Genomic DNA, 15643 nt, shown 5'->3' with positions numbered 1-15643 from the left:
CTATCTCAGACCAAAATATGTAATTTTGGACATGGCCTCTAAATCATACCTGGTCTCTAGAATCCATACCCGCATCTGTAAAATCCATGCCAGTTTTCAGACTTCCAGACGAAAATGGTTAAAATCTCTACCCTATTTCAGACCAAACCTTTTTTTTTAAAAAAACATACCCTTTTGGACCGCACATACCAATATTGAATTAAGTAGGTTACCGTCAAAGCAGAGCTGATATACTTAATAGTAACTGAACAAGCGTGGGCGATTTTTAACAAATAATTAGATATATTTTTGCAGCCTACTATTTCAAAATTTCCTGTAAACAAAAACAGCGACATATAGGACCAATCAGACAGGAAATCGCGCAAGCGGTTCCATTCTGAGTATTGATTTTGTAACTGTACAAAAATTCGTTCATCTATAACCAATCTAATTACGTGATACCGTTTGTTATTGTTAAGGCTTCTGTGTTTACTCTTTTCTCTCCTTCCACCATTTTCAGTTTCTTGCCTTCAATTTCTTCGTTTTCTATCGTTAGAGGCAATCTTTCAGTTTTTTGGGGGCAACCTCATTAAAACGTGACATCCGCCAAATACCTCTCTATGATGAAAGTGGGTCGTTTGTTTTTTCACAAAAAGTAGTAAAAAAATTCGAAGAAAACAGGGAAATATCGAGAAAGAAGCACAAAATTCCAGATTTGGAAGCTGTAATTGAAACCCTCCCCTCCCATAAAAAGTTATTTTGAGCTCTCTGGCGTGACGTCACTTTGCACTTTGTGCGAGAGTTACCGCCGCTTCGCGCTCAAAACCCTTGTACTGTTTATCGAAAACACAAGATGACTGAATGTCACAAGTGCGGTAAATTGGTATATTTTGGTAAGTCTAGTCTCTCAGAAACCTAGATATATTATACGATCGAAAAATAATTGATTTCATTTCATTTATTGAAACTCTTTTGGACGTAAACATCACCGGAGATCGAATACCGTATTTATAAAGCGAGGTGTTCGAATAAAAACTTATAATATTTTTCGGAAAGAGAATTCTTGATGGATTTGTGTGGTATTTTGCAGCTGAACAGAGGAATTCGCTTGGTAAAGTTTGGCATCCAGGCTGTTTGCGATGCGAAGAATGCGGTAAAAGATTAAACCCAGGCCAACATTCTGAGGTACGTGCGTTATTAAGCTGTAGCGTTCCTAGATTATAAGTTATGTAGATCTACTTTAATCTTGCTTTAAGCCTAAGCTTTAATTGATTCAAGTTAGAATAAGCCCAAGCAGCTTGCTTTGATGCTGGTACTCTGACGAAATTTTAGTGGCTTTTGAGTATAGGGGAGCTTAAAATTGTGCAATGAATTTGCCAGGTGTAATATATACACCAGCGGTACGCACAAATTTTCTTGCAGTTATGCCGATCCGTGGAGTCTTTTTAAATCAAAATGACGACAGTTTCTTTAAGTTTTAATGCTATATTGCTTTGTATGCTGGGAGTATTTTTTGAAGCTTTCCTTGTCACGTTTTCCTTTTCTTTAAAATTTACATACCTGAATAATGTACCAATAGATTACTATATTGCTGAGCTACAGTCGTGCAATTTAGAACTGTGAACATTCGACAGGCTTTTCGTGGGAAATTCCTTACTTTCAAAGCTAACAATTTTCTTATCTCTTTAATGGATTTTAATTTATTTTCATTGTTTTGTGGTCAATATACCGTATGGCAAAGCTCTGGAAATTTGCATGCTTTTAATAAATGTATAATTTTGAATGTTTTTGGTCTAATCCTATTAATTAAAATATCTACATGATTGCTTATCAGTATTGATCCCCATGCGCAAATTCCAGTCCCTAGGTTGACCTGTTTTCCCTTGCGTTATATTTGTACATTTTCTGTCAACAACAAATGAGTTTGTTGAGAGATCTGTGTGGAGCAGATTAAGTAATATTGATATCTCAATTGTATTTTTCTAAATATTGAACTTATTTTTATTTCTTAGGCTTTGACAGAAAAATGTTTCAATTACCATTTCTTATGTATCATAAAGCCATTTAATAGATGTATGTCAAAAAAAAAAAAATGAAATCCCAATGGCTGTGTTAGAAGCAAACAAATCTTTTTTTGCCATGAAGATGGCTTTGAAAACTTCAAATTCTCAAACCTCTACTGTTGGTTCAAGTGCTTGGGTCACCTTCTAAAGACCTCTAAAGAAGGACTTGAATCTTTATTTATTTATGTGTCACAAAGAGAGAAAAATATACAGTAACAAAAGAGAAATTAAAAGATACAGGAAGAGTTTCCTGTGTACATCTACCTCGTCGCAAAAAAAAATGCTCATTTAGAAAATGTTGTGTGGGTCAGAAATTATCCACACTGCACCCATGGAAGGTCATTGGAAATTCTTGAGGGGGAGGGTAGGGGATCTCAAAAAACAACAAAGTAAGTTAATAGGAGACTACAGAGCTAATTTTCAGGGGAGTGGGGGTGTTTCATCTAAGTATTAAACATTTGGTTGGAGGGATATAGATGTTGTGGATTAAAATTTTTTTGGTTAAAATTTTTTCAAACCAGTTTAATTTTTGTTTTCCTTTGTGCAGTATTCATTACCATTAGATAATCCAAGACAAAAGGAATTTTAAATCAAACTGGTTAGAAAATGTTTAAAACCAAAACAATTTTGAACCACAACATAGATGTCTTTTGAGACAACACATTTACTTGGTAGTTCATATTACTTGTTCTAAATTTACTGACCAAATGACCCACTGGTAGCTGTGAGAAGAACACTTTTGTAGTCTTCCTTGTGCAATTTTTGTCTATAACTTTTTCTTCAAACTTGTATTTGATTTGAAAACTTATTGGGTCATTGTGTTGTTTGCAGATATTACCCAGAATGATTACATGACTTCAGTTTAAATATGAGAGTAACATGTAAAATCTGCTATGAAGGGCCTTGAAATTCTAAGGGCAGAATATTTTATTTATATTTTTTGTGGGGTGTGAGAAGGCAGAGAAGTTATATAACTTTTTTTTCTGTCCAAGTTTTTTCCATGACCAAAGCAACAGCAACGACAATACTTTATTCCACCCCATTATAATTACAATAGAAAATATAAATATATACATAGAATAGATGAAAGGGGTGCTGGCTGCCCGAAATAACCTAGAAGTTAAAAATGCCAGGCAGCCAGCTGTAAGAAAAGATATTTAAATGTTAAGGTCAGGGACACAAGAACAAACACACATAAATACACACAAAAATAAAGTTAAACAGCGTTAAGTAAAGTACCAGTATATTAAAATGACCATAATTCTTGCGTTGCAAAGCAGTATTATTTCTTATCTTATCTATCGAAATCGAAGTACAGATGTCTAGTAATCTTTGATTAAGTGTTGTTTCATTTTGTATCAATTTTTTGTGCTGAGGTTGCAAGGTATTTCTTTGCTTTGTAATTGTTGCACTGGGAATGTTTTTTGTCTCCTCCAATTTAAGCTTTGCAGACATTTGTTTGGGTATTTCCTTTACCTCACCAGCCCACAAGAATCTAATAGTCCATTCCTAAATGCCATAGGTGAATTGTTCTTTGAATTGTGTTACAAGTTATGTTATGGAAATCCAAAGTCCTCTATAGTCCTGTCCAAGATTCCAGTTCCTCGTTTTCCAATATTAGTTGATGATGCAATGCTTTATGTATGCCATCATTGTTTTCAATCAAAATGGAAGCAGATGCATTTCTCATGATTCAACAGCGAGTTCCTCGTCTTCTATCAAGCTGGGTGGTACTGAAACATCATTTGATCTTTACTTTTGCTTTATTTTAGAGTTTTATAGAAGGATACGTTCAGTTTTATTGCGATCAATATCATTTCCATATAACAACTTATTACTATAACATCAACATCAAGCCAGATAAAAGATGAGATTTAACTTGAAGTTATGACCTCTTTTGTGAGGTTAACCTGTTTATTGATAATATTTGCATCATAAATGAGCTCATTCAGTTTCATTTATAATGTGCCAAAATGTCTTGAACAAAAAGTAATTCATTCCAAAAAGGGCATTTGATCTTGCCTGTATTATGTTGTCTGGGCATTTCAAACTGTATGGCTTCTTTCCAAGTGGAAATTAGGTGTTTTGTGACTTAATTTTGAGGGGCAAAACACGCAATTCATATTCAATGTTATGTCTCTTTGTCATAAACCATTTTCAATTAGTGGGTTAAATAGTAACTGTTCAGTTCATTTTAGACCAAATATCGTTCTCTGAATCATGTGATATTAGAAATTGTGACCTTTGTCTGTCAATCTTTATTGTTCATATTTGTCTGCCAATGGAGCAACACTAGAAAGGAACATGTTCTGATGTTAAATTTACCACAATATAGCCATTTGTTACCTGGGTTATCATTGTAAAGTTCGGATATTTTATGGGCCATAATGATGGTTGTTAGCCCTACATTTTCTCAGTAAAATTGTCTTGATATTTCATTACATACATGAGCACATTTGTATACATGTAATTGCTTCTCCTTTATAGCAACTTATGAGTGAAGTAAGGAATATTTTATTCTTAGAAGTGTATGAGAAGCAAGTAACAGAAACAGGCTTTGTTTTTGCATCTTGTTAAAAAGCTACAATGGAGCAGGTGCCCAGTCAGTTGCTCTGCTAAATAAAATAATTTTATTTGCAAATTAATTGTTATCTCAGACAGATAAAAATAGAAAGTTTTGTCTCTGTTCTTAAAAATCATGTACAGACCTTGTATGTGCCATACTTTTCTGTTCTGAATTTATAGCAAGGAAATTCGTAATAATTTCAAATAGAAATATTGATTTTAAATAGTTAAAAACTGATTTTGATAGTATTTCGGGTATAAGATATGAAAAAAAAAAGAATAACTTTTCTCATGTGTATTGTAACAATAATTATAACACTTCTTTGGATGTTAACTTTCCTGTATAAGCTTGAACCCAACTTGAATTCACACTCAATTCTTCCTTGATGCCTTTCTCCAAGTATAAAATTTATAAATAAATTGTTATTGATTGAAATCTGTGGCAATAAATTTAAGCTAATGTAAGTTATAGTTTTTAAAGCTTTGGTGATAGTCTCAACTGAAGAGTTTTAAGCTTAAAAAATTTTACTGAGAAAAAAATTGTGGCAAAGTCATGCCAGCTTTGACAGTTGTTCAAATACAAGCTTTAAATGGAGAATGAAAAAGGCAAAAAAAAAAAATCAACTTTCTAGTTTACTCGGTTAGTCACCAAATATAGTACATTTTATGACAGAATATCTAAATAATACAACTTTAAAATAAAGTTTAGTTGGTTATAAAGCAAATGTCTGTTTTTATTTACAGCATAGAGGCATCCCATACTGCAATATACCATGCTACAGTTTGTTATTTGGCCCGGGGGGTTATGGTAGAGGCGGAACAGAATCTTATCAATATTTTGCTGATGAGAAGCTTACGCCAGCTGAATTGGATGCTTTAAGGTGGGTGCTGTTACTTGTTATGTTTCAAAATGTGTCTGTTTTGTTGTTAGAGAACTTTTTTGTGGTGCCTTTTAGGGTATGATCCAAAAACATGAGAGAAAACCAGACTGGAATAACACTGTACTCAGTGTTCCAGATAAGGGAGACAAGTCAGGTCAAAAACCAGACAAAGCTGGCTTCCTGACCTGGCAAATTTAATAGTAAACTTATCAAGATTGGGAGATGACCAAATCTATTGATCCCCTCTAGAAAAATTCTTCATTGACTCCCTGACTTTGAAAGTTGTCAGGAACACCGCCAGTACTTGTCAAAAAAAAAAAAAAAAAAAAAAAAAAATGAAATTCACTGTCACTTACTTTGAAGCCCTCCTTTGTCTAATGATTGTCTTGCATATTAAAGTATTTAGCAATAGACTCCTCCTCACTACATGTATTACTAGTAAACACTTGGCCTAAGTTGCTCAAAGAGCAGATAAAGAGATGTGCTGATTGGAGTACATTTTATCCATTGGAAAGTGTCTTTAGTTATTGATTGTATAAACTAACTAAAAAAAGGTGCTTGGTCTTTGAACTACTGGGCCAGGAGTTTCTGTTTCTTTTGGGGTGTGTCCACTAGGGCATCCATTAATTTGGGAGTGGTGTTTAAATTAGTGGAGGCATTTACAGTGTGTTTTGCAAATGTCTCCAAAGCTCATATGTCTTTAGCTACTGTCCATCGAAATGTGAACTTTGAAATGAAGTTTTTTTTTAAAATTTCAGATTGAACTCATTTGAGAAGTTGTGAACTTATTTGGGGGTGGGCGCTTATTATTTTCCCAACATTTTCAGCAAGCAAGGACACTTTTAGAGAATAATAATAATAATAAAAAAAAAAACAAGAGAAAACAAGTTAACTTTATTTCACTTCAAAAAGATAAAACAAGGTGCTTAACCTAACATGAATAAGCCATAAACAATATAAAAGTTCATCGACTACTGTATCTAAAACCATCTTTGGAACACAACTTCTCTTCCTTCTCTTCTCTCTTCTCTTCTCTTCCTTCACGCTGGACTAGTACAGAAATGTTTTTTTGTTGGGAAGGGGTGGAGGTGGGTGCTTATTAACTTTTTAGGCTTTCAGGGTGGGCACTTATTTCGAAGGTGGGCGGCGATTAATCAAATAAATATGGTATTAAATGGCCTTTTTTTTATTTTCTTGACGTTTTGTTTTGACAGAAATGAACTTATTCCTAAATTAAAGGAGTACAACACATTCTTTGAGGGAAGGAAAGCTCTGCAGTTAACAAGTAAAGAGGTGAGAATGGCCCTTGAAATATTACAAACCGAAATCAAAGTCAGAACAATAAAATAATTAGTCACTAATAAAAATACCTCTCTGGTGTGTTAACTGATCATTATTTAACATCAATTTATTAAGAAATTGATAATTATATTTTAGTTTTGCATTTTTGGTATGTAGCATAAACCCAGTTAAAGTAAGTGTATTTAATTAGTGTTTTAATAATATCATGACAATTGTGTATATATACAGCATAAAGTTCTATAATATTATTTTACAAATGTTACCTTGTTGGACATCACTTTTTGTATGACTTATTTATTTATTTATTTTTCATTTTTTTGAGAAATACTTAAAGTTTCATTTATCTGAAATTGCAAGAATAAAATTTCATGAAATATGATTCCATCTCTCTGGCAAAATTAAGTGCTTTCAGAACAAGTGAGGTGTTCACAGTGGTGGCTGTTAATTTGTGAAGAAGGTCATTAAAAAGGAAGAAATATTTATTTTGTTAGTAATTAGTTCATTTTTTTTTATTTTCTTATTTTTTATGCAGTGCCCTATTGAAAACCACATGATGTGACATAGGCCATCTGTAAAAGAACTTTCTTATCTTATTAGTAGTTAATTCCTTAAAGGAAAAAAATTAATATGACTGTTTTATGACTTACTGATTTATTTAGGTTGGAGGCAGAATTATTCTAGAGGGAGTCCTCAAGGTTTATTGGGGATTAAAGGTGCCTGTTACTCTTGCGAGTCACAACTTGTCTTACTGGAGGAGACGTACTCAGAAGGAGCAGAATGGGTTTATGAGGGGTGCGGCAGCCAAAAACAAGGATTCCATTGTAAGTTAATTATTTAAGTTCTTACTCCTAGTTAACTATATTTATTTTAACATTCTCTTGAGAACAATAATTTACAGGTCATTGTACCCTTGGAGTCCCTGTAATAAAACCTGTCTGTGTCTACCCTGTTTGCTGTCCCTGCCAGTGCTAAGCAGGCAATTTCTGTGTACAGCGGATGTGAATATCCTTTATGAGCTAAGACTAAACGACAACAAAAAGCAAGATGATAAAAGAAGAAATAAAGAGAGAAAAGAAAGAGACAGAAAGAAAAACAGACAGACAAAAAAAAGAAAGTCAGAGAGAAGAAAGAAGAAAAGAAATAAAGTGAGACAGAAAGAAGAACGAAGCCAAAAAGAAAAAAAAAGAAAAAAATTAAAAGACAGAAGAAAGACACAGACAGGAAAAAAAAAAAAACGAAAAAAGTAAACTTTTCTGCTGATTTGCAGAAATATTGATTTTGACAGGGTGGTAGTTTGTGTCACTAGATTTTCAGAAATGTTTTGGACATATTTAATTTGTTTACCATGACAACAAAAATGATGATGGTGTTGATGGTACGACTGCTCATTTGTGCGGTCCTGTGATTATGTCATCATCAGCAAACTGGGTGCACTTGCCAAATGAGAAAAGAATCGTTGCACCTTTTGTAATTTTTAGTAACAACATGTTTTTAGCAGAGACCAAGGACAAGTAGTTTGGAGAAGGTTCTTGCGAGACGGCGTAACACAGTTAACCATAGGAATATTCCAGATGCAGGAGATCAGAGAACAATTCTTGATTTCACAGTACAGGTAAGCTTGTTTAACGGAGAGCAGAGTTGTTGCCAAGGTGTCAGGGCACTCATCCCTTTAATACCAGACATTGTGTTCAAATCGTGAACACACTCATTATGATTGGTGGGGTCTTCAGTTTTCCTTTATTTTCAACACCCAGTTTATTTCCAAATTTCATTGAAATTCGGATGTAGAGGACCTCCATGAAAACTGAAGAGGCATGGTGGTGTAGCCGTTAACTAGAGCAGTGGGGTTTTGATCTTGCTTACAGCTGTAACAACCCTGCATCATTGTAAAACAAGAAACTGAAGTCCCCATTTTTGCTCTCTACCAAGGTGTCAAAATATGTACCAGTAACAAAATGCTAAGACATTGCACTTAACGTTGACAAATTCATGCAATTCTTACAGAAAGTAATAATTGTTTTTGTTTATTTATTTACAGTCTCCAGAAGGTCGGACTACATTCACTCCTCCTTACGGCACTTCCACAAATCTCCGAGTGACAAGCAGAACGAGAACGAGAGAGGTTGTAAAAATGCTCATGACAAAATTCCAGGTTTGTTTGCAACAATTACTGCCACTATTAATTAAAGAAGATGTATTAGTCAACATGGAAATGAGTATGGGACAAAGAAACTGAATCCCTGACAGGGGCTGTTCCTATGACCTTGCATGGCCGCCTAACCACTTCCCCCACTTTGTGTCCAATGAACAGAATGATAGGATGGGAACAGGGAGTGTGAGGTGGCCAAGTATCCTATCTAAGGAGGGAAGCAATACTCATAGCTGCTTTGTCACACAAACTGGAGTTTAGCACTGGCCTGAAGGGTCAGTTGGCTCATGGAAGACTTAATTGTATGTTTATAATGATATTAGTAGCAGTGGAGGGCCATTTTGTAGGCCTCAAAGTCTTGTGTTTGGTGTGTCTTTTGTCATTAAAGTTGTGGTGTGAGACTGTAATCATTTTGTTTCCTTAGACAAAAAAACTAAAAATTGTTTCTCGCCATGAAGGTGTAGAAGTTACTACCAAGAAACTCTTAAAATTATTTAGTAGTGCTTAAATGTATCTTTGTTGTTTTCAATCTCAGATCACTGATGCACCCCAAAACTTCAAACTCTATGTTGTGTATGATAATGGATGTAAGTATTAATGTTGATTGTATTAAAACCTGGGAGGAAAAAAAGGGAAAGGTTGCATTGGGGGAGGGGGGAGAGATGATTTGATTCAAAAATGATGGGGTGGTGTGAAGGATTTCTTGGTTTAATTTTTTTTTTTGGGGGGGGGGTGGAGGGGGAGAATGAAGATTGATTTTCACCATCCCATCATGTTAAGATGTGTATACCCCTTCCCTAGGCTTTTAGTTCCTAGTTTTGTGTATTTTGTTTCCTGATGGCAAACGTTAGTTTCAAAGGGTGCTCTCCTTGGGTTGAGTAAAATGGAAATAAAATTCACGTACAAGAACAAAATGGCCTTCCGTAGGGGGATTATGGATATTTTCTGGAACTGCACATTGTGTAACTTGGTAAAAATTGTATGTACAAGGTAATGTTTTTGGACCACGGCAGAACATGTGAGGACTGTCCAATTGTAACTGGGTAGTGTTTCCATTGTAGATTGTTTTCCACGTACAAGAACAAAATGAAACTTGAGCAAAAAATAATCATTATGTCAAGAAATATATTAAACATCCTCAAAATGGATTGTTGATAGTTGAAACATTTCGGTCCAGCAAGAAATACTCACTTAAGATGGGATTTAAATTGTGTAGTTCCAGAAAAAAACCATACCCACCCCATGGAAGGTCATCAGAAATTTCTAGGGGGAGGGGTCTTAAAAGCCAAAATTTTAGAAGCAAAGTATGAAACTAAACTGGAATTTCCTGGGGGGAGAGTGGGTGCAAAACAAAAACCTTCCGTGGGGGGATTATGGATATTTTCTGGAACTGCACATTGTGTAACTTGGTAAAAATTGTATGTACAAGGTAATGTTTAAATTGGACCACAGCAGAACATGTGAGGACTGTCCAATTGTAACTGGGTAGTGTTTCCATTGTATATTGTGTTTCCAGACAATGTTGAGGCATCACTAAAAGCTCATTTGAAATATTAATTAATTTATAGAAAAACAGTCATTGTATGCAATTTACAAATCATGTAAATGTTTAATGAACATACATTTATCAGATACAGATAACATTGTATTTTAATATTACCTGTTTAGCAATCAGACATCTTCAGAAAGAAGAGTTTCCCTTGCATGTCCGACTTCTGCTGGGCCCTAGTGAGGTATGGTTTAATAGTTTACAATGTAGTTGGAAGAGCTCAGAGCATAGCCAACCTATGTCACATGTCAGAACGCTTATTAAATTTTTTGTTTTAGCTCAGATTCACCAGAGTTTTTGTATGTGGCCTTGAATTCCTCAGGAAATGTTGCTCCAATGCATTACTGTTTTATTAACTACTTTGCACTTCATTTGTAAACAAGACCTATGATTATGGGCAACATTTCTATTTTTATCACAAAAAGTGATCTGAAACGCAACACGAGTCGTTATTGCTCTGAGCCTTTAAATCATAACACTTCCATTTTAGAGTACAAAAATGCAATCCAAGTATGTCTGAAAATACAAGCAAATAAAAAACAAAACAAAGATATAAATAGACAGGAAACTGAATGTCCATATGTTTGAAAACAGAAAAAAAAACATTTGATTTAAAATTATGACTTTTAACTGAAATAATATACTAGGTTTTTCTGTAGCAGTTTTATAGTTATGTGTGAAATTACGTTGTATAATATTCTTTTTTCTGTAGGAAGCAGCAAAAATATTTGTGATGGAAGCTGATGACACAAACAACATCTCTCATGAGGTTAGTGAACCTTTTACTGGTTGATAAGTAAGAAATGTGACCAGTTTAATTGTAATTTTATGAGTACTTGTGCAAATTATATTTAGGGCTTTAGCCCTGATGAAGGCTGTTCAATGCAGCCAAAATATAGGCTTACAGTAAGAAAACACTGGTTGTCTTCAATTGTGATAACTATATTTAATTATTAAGTTATAGAAATAAAATCTAAATATTGTTGGAAGTTGTTGTTATTATGAGCATTATTTTGGTGATAGCAGCTCAAAGAGAACTGGTCATAACAAGGTTATTCAGAGAGGACCCACCTTGTCTGGACTAGAGGGGTTACTGAATACATGTACACCACCTATCTCATGAACATTACCAACAAAATTTTAAATTGGCTTTACAAATTTGAGTTGACACAGCAATATTCAGCTAATAAGAGTCAGTATTGCTAGATAAACAACGGAAGCGAGGTTTGAATCTCAGTGTAATAATTTTTTACTGCTGGATAGAAGGGTGGCTATGCAATAAAGGCACCATCTTTTGAGGTTGAGGAAGCGGGGTGCAGGCAGAGACCACCATATATTTTGTGGTTTGATGGGCCCTGTTCAGGTATAAATATAGTGGCTTTGACCACTTTCCTAAATGATATTTAATCTGATTTAATTATTCTTTCTCATAATGTTATAGGTTGCACAGTATATCCATTTTGCGATGCCCGTGTTACAAGCCTTCCTTGATAAATACCAAGAGGAAGAGGATAAAGAAGTGGAAAGAATAAAGCAAAAGTATTAGACTCTTTTTGTCTTTATTAATAATTTGTAAAGATATTTTGCAGGACACACACAACTGACTGAATGTCCATTCCCAAACTCATTAATAATTCAAAGGCCAAAGACAAAGGAAATCATGCACCGTGACGTGTTTGGTTATCTGATGAAAAACTCCTCGTTTTTGCATCCTTAATTTCCCCTTCAAAGTCAGTTTGTTTAAGAAGTTATATATTAAAACACTGGTCACAGTGTTTCATCACCATATCAAAAACCTTGAAGTTCGTCAAAAATACTCCGCTACGCGTCGTATTTTCAACTCTTGTATCAAGTCAGGGAAATTCTTAATTCTACCTCAAAGTCAGTGAGTAGTCAGGGAATTTATTTTTGGCCAGCCACAAGGCTTGGGAAAGGGTTTCCTTGTTGGCAAAGGAAATGTCAGAAAATAAAAATAAAAAAATAAAACACTTTATTGAAGTGTCAATATATTTAGCGCAGAGCACTAATTGGGGACACTTTCCAAATCGAATTGGAATTAAGAAGTGTTGGTTTTTGAGGAGAGGGGAAAACCGGAGTACCCGCAGAAAAACCTTTCGGAGCAAGGACGAGAACCAACAACAAACTCAACCCACATGTGACCCCAATGCTGGGAATCGAACCCGGGCCACATTGGTGGGAGGCGAGTGCTCTCACCACTGCGCCATCCCTGCTCCCCAATTAAAAACTATTTGGGAAGGAAGTGATTTCTGTAGCTTCATTGCTGGCTTGTATGGTTAGTGAAAATTGGGTTTTTGGTCTTTGAAAAGTCAGACATGTAATTACCCTGATGAGTGGCAACCCTGTTCTAGTTGTCACACACTACACTTGTACTTTTAGCTTGTGTTTATCTGCATTTTCTGCTTAATGTTATACTAACTTTTTCTCTTATTTTTTCTTATTTTTCAGTTATATGCTATATAGGGAGAAATTAAAAGAGAGACTTGCAGAAATCTCCACTGCTGTATAACCAAGCTTTACTTGCAAAGGAATTTAATATTTTTTAAATTTAAGTTGCTTCTGTATCTTTAACTTATTATTGATAATGAAATATTTATTTGTAATACTAAAAAATTAAATTTTAAAAACTGCTAAACAGTTAAAAGCATGACTACATGACTTATTATGTGAATATCTTATCAAAGTTATTTTTAACTTGTTGCCTAAATCTTGGTCAAGGAATTTAAAAAATAATTATAAATTAAAGTTGTGTTTGCCCTGGTGAGGGTCCAATTTAGGTTAAGTAGGTCACTGTATGGGTTTTAAAATTAACATAGAATGCATGAAGATATGGAATAAGAATACTGTAAACTGCCGCTTATAAGCCCCTGTCTAGCTCTCCTTGTTTTGAGTGATTTTACACTGTAAGCACTTTCACAGAGCTCTGTACAACTTCAAACAGAAAATTGGAAAATTATTGCAGAAAAATAAGTTTGCAAATATTACTCCCTTTTTATTATCTACGCATTATATAACTACCGTATTTAACTTTATTGTAAAATACCATTAAAGTAACTTTTCCAGTTTCATTTGTGTTGTTAGTTTTAATTGTGGTCCAAATATTGAAATGAATTTGATTTATGAATTTTAAAAACTGGTAAATTAAAAACGTATTTCGATCAACATTACTATAGCTCATTTCAAAACATTTTTTTTATTCCGGTTATAAGCCCTCTCAGGTATAAGCCCCTCCATAAATAAGCTCATCTAAACCCCTAACAAAGTTTTATAAGCCCAGAATGACAGTTTACGGTACAATGGTAGAAAGCTGCAAGGTGTGGTCCCTTTAGTAGTCAGGATTTTAAAGCTATATTTGTTGGTAAGCAGTCGGTAAAACAATACCATAAAAGTCTTAATATAAGCCCTCCCCTTCAAATAGAAGTCTGCAAATGTCAGATACATGTACATGTACTGTCAGGTTTTAACTTATTTAAGCTGCATCTTTAGTGTGTTTAATTCCCCCCCCCCCCCCCCCTACACACACATACCCACACAATGTAAAGAAGCCCCTCTCCCTGAGACAGACTAAGAAGAGTCCCTTTTCTTTCCTAAGGACATTAAAGGGATTAAAATGGGAGCGTGCATGGCCGAAAATTGCCTCCACTTGGGAGATGCACCATACCTTCTTTCCCCCTTCTTCCCCTTCTTGTTGTGAGTGTATTTTTGGAGAATGTTCGCTTCCCAAAAACAGTAAGTGCTTTCTCCAACTGAGTCACAATGAGTAGAAGTTTTCACATTTACCAGTACTTTATTCCTTAAAAGTCAAATGTTCTTTTTTTCATCGTCCCTTGTTTTTTGTAAACCACATACATTTAGGTTATACAAGAATTTGGTTAAAGGCCAACAAGTATCACATGCAGGTTCATTTTAACCACTAGTTAATTCACCTGACATGCCTATGCATTCTGCTAATGGAAAGTCTTGACAATAATTTGCAAAAACGACAGCAGTTTATAATCCCACTGTTTCAGCTAAAGTCAACTTTTAGGCAAATTTGTCATACATTCTTAATGAACCAAAGAAATATTGACAAACTCAAACCCAGGGCTTAAATTTAGAATTTTATGGTATTAAAGCCTGGTGCTTGATGTTGAAACAATTAAATAGATCCCGTAGCAAGCAGGATAAACCATGCATTTACGGAGCTGCAATAGTAACAAGTGTCTCATAATCACTGCACGATCAAACATATGGGTGATGGCAGCAAAAAATGTTATAACGAGAGATGATGTCTTGATTAAACAAATTCAACATGTACTACAAGAAATTTATTATGAACAGTAATTAAGAAGAATACATATGTTGATATTTGGGCCTTAAGGTTTAAAACAAAATACCTAGTTTGGATCCTCAGACTGTGTGGCAAGCGTAATGTAAATACAATTTTCTTTTTTATCATGTACCTGCCAAACAGTTTGAAGTTCCATGAAGATTATATACTCAGTCATGGTTCTTGTACAATTTTGGTACTAAACTGTTACATGGAGTAACTGTTATTGAGAACTGCTTGTCAAAAGTTTACCTGCTTTTTAATTGTACCAAGTTGACAGACATTCTGTCAAACTTGATGGGATAGGATCTGTCACTTGAGATAAACACTACCCTGGGTCCTGGTGCCAGTTGTGTAAAGCTTAACGTTTTTGAAGACGACATTAGCTCTCCTGTTGAACACTTGGCTCTTAGAATAAATGTCCAGGAAAACTGTTGTTTAAATATAAACAGATTATCAGTAATATTTTATTTTTCTCAGGGATAGTAGAGTGTCGTGACTGATGATCAACCCAGTTGAAAGTTATGTTCATTGTTAGATTTTATGCGCCTGGCACCAGGCCTTGGAGGCTGGTTTTTTTTTTTTTTTTTAATTTTGATAACTTATTGGACCCTATTGGCATTTTTGAATCAATGAGTGGAAATGTCCTGTACAGATTTGCCAAGTGTGTTCCATAAGAATCATGGAAGTTTTAAAATTAAACTTAACCCAAAATTTTGAATATGTTTGATCTGTTTTTCTTTAAACGTGGAGTAAGACCTGGGCGTGGGTACTCGTGTATCAGTAGTGGGGAGGTGCGAATGAGGTCAAATTTTTCAACCCCTCAAA

At 34.6% G+C, this 15643-nt stretch overlaps 1 protein-coding gene across 7 annotated transcripts in view; it reads left to right on the top strand.

Moving 5' to 3' along the window:
* LOC146466717 (ras association domain-containing protein 2-like) overlaps positions 1-15536 on the top strand; it is a 29309-nt gene extending 13773 nt beyond the window's left edge. For 4 of the 7 annotated variants that reach the window (XM_085126922.1, XM_085126920.1, XM_085126924.1 and 1 more), the window contains exons 3-13: positions 1070-1164; positions 5352-5488; positions 6703-6781; positions 7450-7611; positions 8286-8402; positions 8829-8942; positions 9475-9526; positions 10608-10672; positions 11201-11257; positions 11930-12027; positions 12955-15536. In XM_085126922.1, the coding sequence (XP_084983048.1) occupies positions 1070-1164; positions 5352-5488; positions 6703-6781; positions 7450-7611; positions 8286-8402; positions 8829-8942; positions 9475-9526; positions 10608-10672; positions 11201-11257; positions 11930-12027; positions 12955-13015 (1037 nt within the window). In that variant the 3' untranslated portion in view covers positions 13016-15536. Of the gene's footprint in view, positions 1-727; positions 873-1069; positions 1165-5351; positions 5489-6702; positions 6782-7449; positions 7612-8285; positions 8403-8828; positions 8943-9474; positions 9527-10607; positions 10673-11200; positions 11258-11929; positions 12028-12954 lie in introns of those variants that run through there. The other 3 variants (XM_085126921.1, XM_085126919.1, XM_085126925.1) reach the window with 2 other exon arrangements.
* The last annotated feature ends 107 nt before the right edge of the window (positions 15537-15643 follow it).

The sequence above is a fragment of the Pavona decussata genome, unplaced genomic scaffold, assembly GCF_977016875.1.
Source record: "Pavona decussata unplaced genomic scaffold, jaPavDecu1.1 SCAFFOLD_141, whole genome shotgun sequence".
In the NCBI taxonomy this organism is placed as follows: Eukaryota; Metazoa; Cnidaria; class Anthozoa; order Scleractinia; family Agariciidae; genus Pavona; species Pavona decussata.
Note: the sequence above shows the minus strand (reverse complement) of the source record. Positions and strands in the feature narration are given on the sequence as shown.